The 14,575-nt window shown below is 25.8% G+C and overlaps 3 protein-coding genes across 8 annotated transcripts in view; all 3 read left to right on the top strand.

Moving 5' to 3' along the window:
- Positions 1-3,639, top strand: part of LOC140666333 (low-density lipoprotein receptor) — a 29,317-nt gene extending 25,678 nt beyond the window's left edge. For all 5 annotated transcript variants that reach the window (XM_072893404.1, XM_072893401.1, XM_072893399.1 and 2 more), the window contains one exon: positions 68-3,639. In XM_072893404.1, the coding sequence (XP_072749505.1) occupies positions 68-112 (45 nt within the window). In that variant the 3' untranslated portion in view covers positions 113-3,639. The remainder of the gene's footprint in view (positions 1-67) is intronic.
- The window catches only part of LOC140666334 (piwi-like protein Siwi), a 29,756-nt gene that overhangs the window by 7,401 nt on the left and 7,780 nt on the right, over positions 1-14,575 (top strand). The window lies entirely within an intron of this gene.
- LOC140665902 (CDK5 and ABL1 enzyme substrate 2) lies at positions 5,150-12,960 on the top strand. Of its 2 annotated transcripts, XM_072892491.1 has the most exons (10): positions 5,150-6,120; positions 7,652-8,029; positions 8,341-8,464; positions 8,552-8,679; positions 9,158-9,196; positions 10,400-10,485; positions 10,568-10,674; positions 10,801-10,907; positions 10,986-11,190; positions 11,269-12,960. In XM_072892491.1, the coding sequence occupies exons 1-10, from the start codon at positions 5,675-5,677 to the stop codon at positions 11,407-11,409; spliced, it is 1,761 nt and encodes a 586-aa protein (XP_072748592.1). In that variant the 5' UTR covers positions 5,150-5,674; the 3' UTR covers positions 11,410-12,960. The 2 variants fall into 2 exon arrangements, with proteins under 2 accessions (XP_072748592.1, XP_072748593.1); XM_072892492.1 differs by lacking the exon at positions 9,158-9,196 and having other exon boundaries at positions 11,269-12,958.

Genomic DNA, 14,575 nt, shown 5'->3' with positions numbered 1-14,575 from the left:
TTCTTAATATTTCATATTTAAAAGATTTTACAATGTATCTTATTATTTGATTTTTTTGCTTACATAGGCTCAGGAACCATTGACAAGTCCTGGAACAAACGATTATGTTTAAGACTCAATCTGTCTCAACGCAGAGGGCTTAACAGGCTGTTGAAGTACTATATCGACCAAGTGATAAAACCATGTAAAGAAAATCGAGATATTTGTGTCGAAAGGGTCTGTCCAAATGCATCATGCCTGCGCTCGCTCGCGAACCTGCCAACCAACTGTGATTATGTTTATTTTTTGTATCTATTTCTTTACAAATTTTAGCACTTTGTCACTCAGATATATGTATATTATGCGTTGCGTGTGCAACATATTTATATTTGTGCTCAGCGGCATAAAGGGAGAAATATCTAAACAAACTGTTGCCAAATAAGCGATCTTATCTTCATCTCTGTATCCAAGTAGTTCGATAAGAAAGTTTATGATTCCTACTTAATACTTTTCCCCTTCAGTTCAAGCGCACACATATAATTTGTAATATAACACTTTTTAAATAAATCTATATAACATGGCCTGGCGCACGTAGCGTGTGATTCTCCATGCGCTATGTATATGTAGGAAAATATCATAACTTGTTATTGTTTAATTATTTATTTAGGAATATATAGTGTGAATGCAAACTACTTTTTTAGTAGTCTAGGAGTACAAGATATTACTTTTTTTGAGTAATATCTTGTAAAAGTCATATGTAAATAACGCGAAATCTTACACTTCTCTATCTAACCCTTCTCTTTTCTTCCCGTGATGTTTAAACTATTTACAAATTATTACATGAGCTGTTACAATATAATATAAAAGTTATAGCGCATATTGTGAAATAAATTATTATCAAAGTAAAGCAAAGGATAAGCAAAATATGATTAATGGTTTTTGGCCTGAGTTATTGTAATTTGTTTTTCTATTTTTTATTATATTTATTATTATGTGTATATATAAAAATAATACATAGAAGAAAAAAATCACTTTTGATTTACAATTCAAAACCACATATTTAATAACCAGGATCTTTTATTATATATTATATTATATTTGTATTCATAATGTTCATATTTAATATATGTATTTATATTATTCCTTCTGTTAATTATATATTAAATATTAAAAAATAAAATTAAAACTAAAAGTTAAAGTAAATATTAAATAAGAAAATTGAAAACTGCAAGTAAAAAAAAAAGATGCAGTGGAAAGAATTTCTCCTTTTATGTCTATATAATGCTATATAGACATGTCACATGTCTATAATTCTTATGGACGGTCCACAGTACAGATAATGGAAATTGCTCCAGATTACGTTATCATTTATACCTACTATGTAACAAAAGGAAAAGCGATCATTGTTATAATGATATGAGCTCAATGACACTAAATATGACTGTGCGTTCGTTAAAAGGAAAATGTTGTCAGGTACTACAACCTACTAAAGAAATCAGTGTATTTATATAGAATTATTGCGTCGGGCTTAAGAGTTTTATTTACTATATAAATATATAAGTATGTGTTGTGTGTATATATATATATATATATATATGTATATATACATATACACACACACACACACATACATATATGTATACATATAGAATATTATAAAAATTGAGTATGCAAAAATATTGTTGCAAAAAAAATTCTTAAAAAATTGAGTTATGAAAGTACAATTCTTTTTTTCTTTTTTTATTTAAATAATTTTTGTAAATATAAGTTTAATTAAATCAAATTCTATCAAATTAAAGATGATAAGTTGTTCGAAAAAAAAAAAATGCTTTGTCTCATTATTAACATTATCATTTACATGAAAGTTATTTATTAACATTATCGTTTTGTAGACAGATGATTGTTTAATTATAATTTATATGATTTTTACAAGAAAACTCATTTAAAAACTTAGGCTTGAAAAATGCAATTTTTTTATACTCTACTTTTGTAATAATCTATATATGTATATACAGGATATTCTAACAAAGGCATGTATCAGTAACGAAATTACATATATTCTTAATAAAAGTTCAAATAGACATTTCTTATTTAATCTGTTTAATATCTTCTTATTTTTATTTATTCCCAATTCTTAATTTTGATTAAATTGTTAGTTAAATTTGTATGAAATTTCTGCTGGGAGAAAGTGGCAGGTATCACTGCTGATCCATATCTTTCTTCGGAATATCCTATATATGTATATTTATGATATATTATACTATTACTATATTAAATGTGAGACAAACGCGTTCTATTAGATAAGATTATTAAGAGATATTGTAATATTAGATTGATATAAGAGCTGTGTATGTTGACAGATAGCAGATCATTTTCACATAAATACAAAATTGTATGTAACATTTTCATACTTTTGGTATATCTGAGAAATAAGTTAATTTATATGACTCAATAATTTGTAGGTACTTTATCTGGTCTTATTACTATGGGACCAAGAAACTTTGTACCCAAAACATGAAAAATTTCTGGTTTTTTTTTTTTTTCCATAAAGATAATGTAAAACAATCATCAGATATAAAAAAAGATGATGTTGAAAGTTGCACATAATTTATATTAATTAGATCATACTTTTCTGTAAGAAATTTTAATACGTTTGGTGTCACTTGACACTTCTCTACATTGATTAACGAATATCTTTCTATATCATCTTTTTTCTTTGACTTTTACCTTGATTAATGAATATCAATCCTAGATAATACCGAGCCACTTCTATCACTTTTCCATCCACAATCGGTTGTCTGTTAACAGGAACATAGTGCAATCGTAAGTGCAAGAAAGCAAAGTCCAAAATTAAGATATAGAGGCTTGGTGGTAATTTTAATCAAAAAAAAAAAAAAAAAAAAAAAAAAAAATAGGAAGCGTGTGTGTGATGAGAGAGTGGCAATTAACTTGTAAATCGTAAAGATATAACTTGTCCTAGCCAATCTATCTGCCAAAATTGTGTCAAACATTATTTCTATGCAACGTATGTATATGTATATATATGTACAATAGGACTCTAAAATAGATCATCAAATTTTGCAGATGTATTCTTGGATCAATTTAAAATCGATTTTTCCTAGCAAACATGTCAATAGCCCTTCATTTATAAGCGATCTATAATAAAAAAATTGTTCAAAATTCAGAGAAACTAAAAAAAAATTTTAAGCATATAACAAACCTTTATCTCTGTCTTTTTTAATTTAAATATAATTTAATTAAAAGAAATATTAAATTTGAGACTTGCCTAAGAAATAGTGAAAAACGAAAATATAAAAATAAGATGGAATTCAATTAAATTTTTATTTAACAAATCAATTTTAAATTGGTCACAGATTGTATCTATAAAATTTGGTAATTCACTTTAGAATCATTCTGTATGTATATACAGAGTGAATCATAGACACACACACACACACACACAAACACATATAATATGTTAATATCTAAAATATCTTTGATATCACATTATTCATGATCATCAGTGTGATATCATATTATTCATTCATAATTCACTCTGTATACATATTCGGAGTACACACGCGTACATAAATATATATTTAAAAAATATATATAATTTATTATAATGAGATTATTGTATAAATAAATATATAAACTAAATTGCAGTAATGCCACGTTATTACACATCACACCTATGGAAAAGATTGCGAAATGTAAAATTTGTATATAAATAAGCCTATTTGAAAATATAAATAGTGAATCATTTCCTCTCCGACTTGTGAATCTTCTTCGAGGTTCTTGTATTGGATATAATTAGCAAGCATGATTCTCCTATTATTAGACTTACATAAAGGGATAGAAGGTGTGTGTGAAGCCTTTTTATAAAGTTAATAATAGAAGAGTTCGCGCGTTTCTCTTGCAAACATATCATGTGTATAAGAAATATAATTTTTTTTTTATTAAATATTTTCTACGCAGCACGACTCGGGAATTAAAAAAGCTTATTGAATTTTTACCTTAAGTACTTTACAAAATAAATGTATTAATGTAAATAAATATATCCACTGAATTTTTGAATATTGATATAAAATGTAATCATATTTATTTACGTTGATAATAAAAATTTATATTGATTTTGTATATTTTGAAAATATGTTCAGGATAGGCAAATGCTCTTTTTTATGTTTTATTATTTAAAAAATTGATGAAAATTTTGAAAATACTCATGCATATTATTCTTATGAAAACAATAAATATACATATATATAACAGTAATATATATAAGGAATAAATGTGTTTCTCTTATGAGAGAGAGAATCTTCTAAAAATCATCGAAATTATCAGGAAAATATTTTTGCAAGAAGTAAATCAAATTGAAGTAAGTTGCGAATTTTTCAATATTATTAGGAGAACATGATATGAAAGAATTCATAGCATTAAATTCTCGATATTAAGGGGACATAAGTTGAAAGAATTCGAAATATGTATTAAATCTGCAATTTCACTTCAGTCTAGTTCCGTTTACTTCTTGCCAAAATATATTCCCTTGATAACTCTGACAATTTTTCGAGATTTTCTTGAGAGAAAAGTGCGTATTTATTTTTTATTTCTTATTCATATTATATATATATCTAATTATTTCTCGAAACTGAATAATGTATACTTGTGAATTTTAATTATTTTATTAAGTAATTAACTCTATTACTACAAAAACAAATTATAAAAAAGATAAAACTATATGTTTTTGTAAAGTTTATAAATACTTTTTACTTATCATTTACTATTTCATTTAAAAATGAGATAAGAAACAATCATAAACATATGTGCTTCAACACACGTGTCAAAAAACTACGCAATATAATTTTCGAGTGCACAGCACAATCCTATCATTCTTATCTAATCCAGGGTTTACGATACTTGGAGATATAACCGATTCTTTAGGCATCATTCATAATGTGCTGCTATACAATCTATTATCATAATTGTAGAATAAAAATATTATCTATAATATGATTCTATTGTTTCCACATAATTTGTTCTAATTTCGAAATAAGAGAATTTTGAATCTAGTATTATCAAGCCATGAAAAATCATGATCCGTGACATAATATTTTTCTATGTATGTATGTACACACTCCCCTCTACATTCGTAGTACCAAGCATCGTTCGTGGTAGCGGGAGGATGGGTCGCGCTGTTGCGTAGTAGGTAAAGTCATACGGTAGGCAACGTGTGTTTCGTGAAGCGGCTCGTTAGAGGAAACGACATGATGATTAGCAATACCGGTTCACGTTTCTACGTGTGCTGCATGGCCGCGAATGTGATTGATGATGTTAGAACTAAGTGTATCAGTAGTGACAATGCGTTGTGATCCTAGTAGTTGTCCCTGTTCGGTAAAGTCGTCGCCGTCGCCGTCGCCGTCGTCGCCGTCGCCGTCGCCGTCGTCGCCGTCGTCGTCGTCGTCGTCGTCGTCGTCGCCGTCGTCGTCGTCGCCGTCGCCGTCGTCGTCGCCGTCGCCGTCGCCGTCGTCGTGGCCGTCGTCGCCGTCGTCATCGCCGTCGTCGTCGACGTCGCTGTCGCCGTCGTCGTCGTCGTCGTCGCCGTCGTTGTTACCGTCGTCGCCGTCATCATCGGGCACACGTTATCGTTACTTATCTCGGTATTTGACACCGGCATCCCAACACGGTTTATCGTGGAATGGCAGCGGCCCTAAAGAAAAATTACTCACGCAGAAGATTGGCCGCCCTCACATTCCTCTCCAACATCTCTCTTGACGGCAGTCATCGGGACACCAAGTTAGCCGCCTTGTCACAAAGTGAACCGACTCAGGAACGTACGCTAAGCGATGGCCAATCAGATCAACAAACAGTGCTTGAAGCGTATCAGAGTGCTGACTTTGAAGTCTCCATGGAAGAGGTTTTAGACGGTTGCCCAGAAGAAGAGACTCGTGACTTCTTACAAAATGAAATGATAGAGCAAACCAATTCTCCGCAATTAATGCACAAAAGCACCGATCACAACTCCTACAGTTCTGATTCGGATGGACTACTCACACCTGCCAAGGCAGCAGTTACCATGTTCTTAGAGCAGGAGAGAAATCACCTGCAATTGTCTTATGGCATGCATAGTTCGTTTAGAGAACGGTAAATGTTTGCTTATCAGCTCTTTACTGCTCTGACAGATGGGCGATGTGTATATTTGTAACATCATTTAAATTTATGACATTCTTTTTTTTATCGCTATACTCAAGATTAGGTTACTACTTGTGCAGAGAGAAAAGAAGTCCATGAGAATATACAAATATAACAATAATTTTTCCACTTTTCTCTAAATTCTTTAATATTAATTATTCAAAATCAAATGATTTTTCATGTTACGATTGTTTTGTTAATAGTAGCTGTGGAAGAATTATATTAGTTTGGCAGTTTATTCGTTATTATAATATTTTTTTAATTAAAGAGAGAAAGAGAGAGTAGATATAATTGAAACAATATAATCTATCACAATAGTAATATGATATGAAGAAAGTTAAGTTGATTTATATACCTAAATTCTTTAACACAGTAACATTAAAAAATATTTATATTAGATAGAAAAAATATTTGTATTAGATAGGTAAACACTTTATTTTTAAAATGCTTTATTTCACATAAACTATTTATCATAAATATCTGAATACAAATAATTACTAGTTTTAAATATAATATTGCTTATTAAACGCTTATAAATCAGTGATAGACTTTTTATCTTTTATTTATCTGTTTGAAAAATAGTAAAAAGTTATAGCCTTGTGATAATTTTGAATAAATTAAAGATTCTAAAGTAGCTACTGTATGTATAGTATTTTAAAAATGTTGTATGTATATTATTTTAAAAATATTTGCATTCAATTAATTATATAACTTTTAGCACATAGATGACTATAAAATTTAAAATGCGTAGTAAACTTTGTAGTAAAATTATTAATATATAAATATTATCAAGTTATAATTACTATTCTTTATAAGTATTACAAAATGTTTATAACATAAAAATTATACATATTTTAAATCTTTTAAATATTTAATTGATAATAAAAAGAATGTAAATATTAAAGGTATGTAAAAATCTTTGCACTATAATGTTTCATCTGTGGAAGACGTTCTTGGTACAGATAGGATTGAATGACATGGATTCAGATAACATTATCAAAAGCATATAATATCACAAATGAAAAACATCAAGAAACTTGATTGCATTCCATTCATTGCACACATATCATAGGATATATTTCATGTTTAGGATGTAAAACTCATTTCTTTATTTAGAGATTGTTTTAAAAAAGTAACAAAATAGATAAAATTTTACATACAATAAAAAATAAAAGTATTATATTTTTATATGTATAAAATAAGTTTTAGAGACAAGTACAGGTGATAAAATATTACTTTTTATATCACTGTAGATTAGATCTTATTTTTCATATTATTTTATATGAGTTATAAAAATATTTAAAAGCAGAAATTGCAAAAAAATATTTAAATTTTTGCTAATAGAAGATTGACTTCAAATTAATTAATATGAAAAAAGAGTGATAGTCTCATATACAAATTTATATTTTAGTATATCTTCTAATATATGGATTTTTGATATTGAATTTATTTTATATCTATCTATAAAATTGTATATTTACAGAACTGGAACTACCGGAAGCGACTACTCTTTACCAGAAAGACGTGTAGGCTCTTTACAATATAAAAAGCGCATTAGTCATCAAACATCTACGCTTTCGGAAGACATTAAACATCAATATCATAGTAGCAATGAGAGCATTGGCTCCATATATTCAAAAGCCCAATTATCAAAACCAAAGATAAAGGCAGTGAACAATGTGCAACCTATTTCTACAAATAGTAGCATAATACCAGAAGTTACTAAGGAATTGCGTTTAATACAACGGCCTGTGAACGGCTGTAAATTTGGAGATGATAGATTAGTCTTGGTATCAAACCAGCATGTACCATTTGTAGTATTTTCTGCTATTCCATACAACAAAGGACAACGTTCCAGTTGGTAAAGATTTATCTCAATACAGATAAATATATACTTATGTATATGTCTGTACATATAAGTTATTCTAAGAATCTGCTTTTTTAATTATAAATTTTTTATTACAATTTAATTTATTTATAACAATAATTTATATATCATAACATCTATCTACACACAACGTGTTTTTATTTGTAACGTGTTAATCGAGTATATAAAATTGACAAGTAATATCAATTTATTTGATATTCTTCTAATAATATATTATTCTCCTTCTCCCTCTATAATAATTTGAAATTTAATAAACTTCATGAATATTGCAATATTATTTACAGGTCAGAATTACGTAAAGATACAACCCGAAGAAAAAATGTATCATCTCAAAGACCATTGTCAGCAATTAATGATAGCATTGATCCATTTAGATTGCTGGGTATAGAGCATGCTAAAGATGGCCAGGTATATTAAAGATATGTTATCTAATATTCATCTAATCTAAATGCTTCTGATAGTGATAATGCTCAATTAATGATTAATTTTGTGTAGGAAATATCTTATGGGAAATTACTTGTACCATCTAGACAATTCCAGAAAGATAAAAAATTGAATCTTAATGAAAATGAAGCTATGGAATTTACGCATTTTATACCTAATAAACATCACGTGGTACAAAGGTAAGAACATGTTTCTACTAATAATAGTTTTTTTTCTTTCTTTATATTTAATTTGACACAAACCATATAACTAAGTTATGTATATACACAAATGATTTATCTTCTCTATGTGTTTTTATTCATGTATTATATCTTTTAAATTTTTAGTTTAAATAATCTAAGCTTTAAATAATCTAATCCTAAAAACTATTTTTTTTTAATATAGTATTTCTAATTATCTTTTATATAAGATGTCTATAGCTCTTATTGCATGCTTGAATATCTGTAAATATTTCAAATTGATAGTAAAACTCGATTGCTGTGTGTGAAGTGAAACTCTCACTATTTATCAAAGAATTTCTCAACAATCATTCATAACTCATGCAATACTGTACCTATAAGCATCTTTTTCATCTCTTTCAGTATCATATAATGTGTACATGCATTCATGTGTCATATATTTGTTTTATAACAAAACATGTCAACCATCTTCTTGCAGGACAAAAACAATTACTTGGAATGTGGATCACAAAAAATGGTAAAAACTATTATATAATATATATGTGTAACAAAAAAAAAGATATAGAAAAGTATTAGATAGATGTGAATATACAATAATACAATAATACAGCATATATATGTTACAACAGACATAACGTTCTATAAATCTATTTTTTTTTAAATCTTGTTATAATTCTGCAAAAGATGTGTTGTAAGACTCAAACATTAGATCATTCACAATCATTTTTTAAATAAGAGATATAACATTGCTCCCCTTTTGTGCTAATATATGAAAATTTAATATAGATAATATATAATTTTGTTTAATATTTTAATATGTGTATAATATATAAAATGTAAACATTATAAAATTGTATTATATCTTATATATAATTATATTAAAATCTTTTTAATATAATTTGATTTCAAATATGTTAAAATTATACTATCAAATTACATTCCCGCACATTATTACATATAATATTTCTATCAGTAAACAAATTATGTTACAAATTTTTATCACTTATACATGCACATTTTTCAGGTCATCTCTTCAACATATTTGTATATATCTATCATATTAAAAAAAAACATACATTTTTTATTTATTTACAAAGATCTAATATATTCAAAACCTATATAGAAAAATTTTACATTTTTGTATGTTAAAAAAATACTAAAAAGTTTTATAATGTTTATTTGTAAATATTTTCAAGATATAACATATATTTATTTATATATACACTTTAAATCATGATATTTTGATAAATATTTTTGTCAAGAAAATTCTAAGTTTATTAAAAAACTATACTTTAAAAAGTGCATTATAGATTTCTGGAATATTATATATAATGTAAATTTAAAAAAAATATATATAGTAAAATTCTCAAAAAAATTTATCAGAATATTGTTATATTTTTATTATAATTTTTAGATTTTTATAATTTAATATAAATATATATATATATATATATATATATATATATATATATATATATCTCGAAATGAAACTTAAAAAAAAGATATTACAAGTTTTTATTACAATATTTTTCTATTCGATGTTTGAAAATTTATAATAACATTTTTTAAGTTTTATAAATATTTAATATTGTTTTTTAAACTATAAACACACACATATGGAGAGAAATACAGTTCTCTCTGAAGCACATTGTATATATATTGCATGCTAGAAAATAAAAAAAAATACATTTTTATATTAATATTTGTTTCTTTATCTTAGGTGTCTATCTTATGATACAGCTACAAATCGGACTCACTACATAACTTCCGAGTCTCCACCATTGTCTTTCAGTGCTGATTCCAAAGGTGAGCATAAAAAAATATGTTTCTTTTTTATTAAATTAATACAATATACTACTATAATTATTTTACTGATTTATTGTTACAGCTTATGAGTGGGATGAGCAATCTGCTCAATATAATCCAAATTTACTAGATGATCCAGAACTTATTGCTGGAAAACACAGAACACTATTAACATTTACATCCTATATGGTATATATTTTAATTAATTTTCAATGTTCAAATTAGTTATATTTTTATACACTTAAATTAATATATGTATAATTTTAATATAATTTATTAATTAATATATAATTTAATATTTTTTTATGTATGTAGGCGTCTGTTATCGATTACGTAAGACCTTCTGATTTGAAAAAAGAGTTAAATGATAAATTCAAGGAGAAGTTTCCTCATATTCAACTAACTCTCAGTAAGCTTCGTAGGTTAGTATAAAATTAATATATTTTTTACATATATCCTTCTCTTTTCTTATCTCTTATACTATTATTTTCTTATTCCAGTTTAAAACGGGAAATGAGAAAAATTGCAAAATTAGAGTACGGCATCGATTTACTTACTGTTGCAATGGCTTATGTATACTTTGAGAAGCTTATTCTTCGAAATATCGTGACAAAGCAAACACGGAAATTATGTGCCGGTGCTTGTTTACTTCTCGCAGCAAAATTAAATGATGTGAAGGGTGATATTCTTAAGTCACTCATTGAGGTATTTTATATTTTGTTTTATATAATAGTATGAAATTTTTTCTTTACATGCAATAATTATCTTTTCCATTATTTGCAGAGAATTGAAGGTGTATTTCGTTTAAATCGCAAAGACTTAATGACATCTGAGTTTGCAGTGTTGGTAGCTTTAGAATTTGGTCTGCATCTGCCAACTTGGGAAATATTTCCTCATTATCAGCGATTGATCTATGAGTCCTGACAGTCTTTCATTCTTTTTATGCAATCGTCAAATCTCTTTGTGAAAAAATCTTAGCAGTAAAGCATATCTGTAATCTTAATACATAATCTGGTAGCTATGTCAACAAGTTTCAAAACATTATTACATTATGTATTTCAGACATCTTTGTTGATTTCTTCAACTTAATTCAGTTATGTATAGCAATATTTTAATATGAAGAATCCTATTCAAGTAATGACGATTGAAAATAATGATTATAAAGTTCTTATTATTGTAATAATTTTTCTGTGAGTTACCAATGTAGTACTTGCTGCATGCTGTGAGTATTATTTTATTATTTGAATATATTTAACTTCTTGTTTAAATCAAAAACCGATTAATGTTGAAGAGAAATCATATTTAACTCTACATGATTCACAAATATTTGTTTAATAAGTAGATATTTAGATGTGTATGTAAGAGAAAGAGAGATTTGTAAAATATTTTAATTCTGAGTTGTGCCTTTTATGAAAAATATTTTGTCAGTGGTTTTGTGATGCGCAGTCTTTTCTAGAGAAGAATAAAAATACGTAGACATATATAATAATTTTAGAAAAGTAAATTTATTTTGATGATTGAATTTTACTGTTTTATACATCAGAATATATATACAGTCTCCAATAATTTTAACTCGATAATCAAGCAATATTTGAAATAAGATAGCCAAATAACTTCTTTTTATTTGCATCAGATAAAGATGTGGTTAGAGAAGAATATCGCGTGTAGTTAGTTTTTCCTTTCTAAAATATCATATTTATTTGGAACTTTTCTTTTTATTTGAAAAATTATTTAGGTAACTTGTGCATTATCTTGTGTGTGCTTATATTGTTATATATTTCACAAAACCGCTGCTATTTTAGTTATACAGATTCATTTCTTTAAAATAAAAATTTAGTTTTTTTTTAGAAGAGAAAGAATCTTAAAAAATTGCTGTATGTATGAAAGAATTTAACAGGAACAAACTTAATGCTTTTTACAAAAGTAAAAAGTAAAGACAGTAACAAAATATTGAATATAGATACCAAATACATATGACAAAATATGAAAATAGTTTAGAGAATACATTTCTCACAAATGTTAGCATAATAGTCAAAATTTAAAATACTATGTACTTTGTGGCAGTAAATAATGACTAAAAATGTGAATAACATATAATTATTTAATTTTTTGAGATAATATATTCTACATTAAAAATATCCATTTAAAAATAATTATATATTATATAAAAATATTAAAAAGAAATTTTAAATTCCATATAAATACTCTTTTAACAAATGTTATTATTAAATATATGTGTGCGTAAATATTATATAAATTTAAGATATATTGGGTTTTTTTTTTTATTAAAATTTATCTTTTGTGGTGTCTATATAAAGTATTTCTGGTGTGTCTAGAAAAAGTTATTTCAAGTTTGTAATTTACATTATAATATATACTTTCTTTTAATATGTATAAATTACAGATTAGTAATAATTATTATTTTATATAAGTGTTATTAGAATATTCAAGAATCACTAAGTATTTCATTTCAAAATTATTTTTGTTTTATAATATAAATATAAGTAGCTGTTTTTTTAATTGAGTATATAGTTTATTATAAAATAATATGTGTACATATGTAACACTAAGCTTTTTATTTTTTCACTTAATTTCAAGTGTTTTCTCCAATTTAATCAATTGATAATCTTGATCAAACTGTAAATACTATAGAAGTTAAATGAGTGTGATAAATTCTTGTATTTTAAAATATTCTAGCATTATAAAATAATCTATGTCCTCTATATATTATATATTTTATCATTTTGTTGTATTTAAATTCTGAGCCATATTTTTTTAGAGATTACTAATATATTATAGATATTTTTCAGATTAAAATATATAGATGTATTCCTTATTTTTAGGAAGATATATATTAAAATATATGAACTGTGTCTTTCTGCAGTAGTTTTAAGCAAGAATTGTATTGTCTTACTCAAAAACTGAGTTATAAATGTGTTTAATACATATAGTTTTTATTTATATACTTTATATGTTATGCAAAATCTTTCTGTCGTAAAAACAAAAACCAGTGAGACTTAAATTGTATTTAAATTTGTAGAATATGTATTCTGTGCTCAATTATATTTATCCATATAGAATTGATATTTCGCTCAATTTTTATTATGTATATTATTAATTCTTTATTTAGGACTTACATATTAGATCAAGTTTTATTTTCACAGATAATTATTTAAGAGAATAGAATGTTGCAGGATTATTCTTTGTTATATTACTAATTTTATTACAATGTATTATTCTCGTATAAATTGTCACAAAATTCTATAAAAATAAAATATTGGTTTATAACACGATACAAAACAACATTTGTACAGTCAACTTTAAAACTGAAAAGAAAAAAATCGACTCTTAGCATACTTACTCTATTAACACTAGTTAAAACCTTGTAATTGAAGTACTTAAAAAACATAAGAGATAATTGAATTTTATTTGAATATAAAAAATAGAATTTATGTAGAAAACATTTGATGTATATCTCTAAGCAATATCTCATTTAAAACTAAATATAGCCATGGCATTCTGAATTTTATTTATGGATTATGAAGACGATATTATATCATAAACTGAGAATTATTTAGCCATATTTGATCCTAAGCCTGTGATGTGAATATATATTTTTGTGTTTGAAGATATAGTGGTAGCTTTAAAAATTAGTTTTTAAGTGAAGTTCTACTTTTATGTAAACTTTAATCATATATGTATATATATATATATATATCACTTTTATTCTAATTTTAATATTATAAGATAAAATTATTAATACTTCGATAATAGCCCAGTAAACTTTTAGTATACTCAGTAAACTTTTAGTATACTCATTAATCTATCATTTTTTTAAGTCAATTGTAGGCTGAAACAATTTATTATTGTTATATTAATAAATCCTACATATATATATATATATATGTGTGTGTGTGTGTGTGTGTGTGTGTGTGCGTGTGTGTGTCACATTATGCATTTTCTCTCTGAATTTGCAATATCTTAATTTGAGTTATAAAATTAAAATTACTGTATTAAAATTATGAAGATTATTAAATGCTATTTAGAGATAATGAAGAAGTATTATGTATGTTTATATTTCGTATTGACA

The sequence above is a fragment of the Anoplolepis gracilipes genome, chromosome 5, assembly GCF_047496725.1.
Source record: "Anoplolepis gracilipes chromosome 5, ASM4749672v1, whole genome shotgun sequence".
NCBI classification, from domain to species: Eukaryota; Metazoa; Arthropoda; class Insecta; order Hymenoptera; family Formicidae; genus Anoplolepis; species Anoplolepis gracilipes.
This window is presented reverse-complemented; position numbering and strand designations above follow the sequence as displayed.

What these genes read in the sequence shown, in the direction of transcription:
- LOC140665902 (XM_072892491.1), top strand. Translation starts at nt 5,675, where the DNA reads ATGGCAGCGGCCCTAAAGAAAAATTACTCACGCAGAAGATTGGCCGCC. An exon ending in AAACATCACGTGGTACAAAG is followed by an intron (nt 8,680 to 9,157) that starts GTAAGAACATGT and finishes ATCTTCTTGCAG; the next exon opens with GACAAAAACAATTACTTGGA. An exon ending in TAACATTTACATCCTATATG is followed by an intron (nt 10,675 to 10,800) that starts GTATATATTTTA and finishes TTATGTATGTAG; the next exon opens with GCGTCTGTTATCGATTACGT.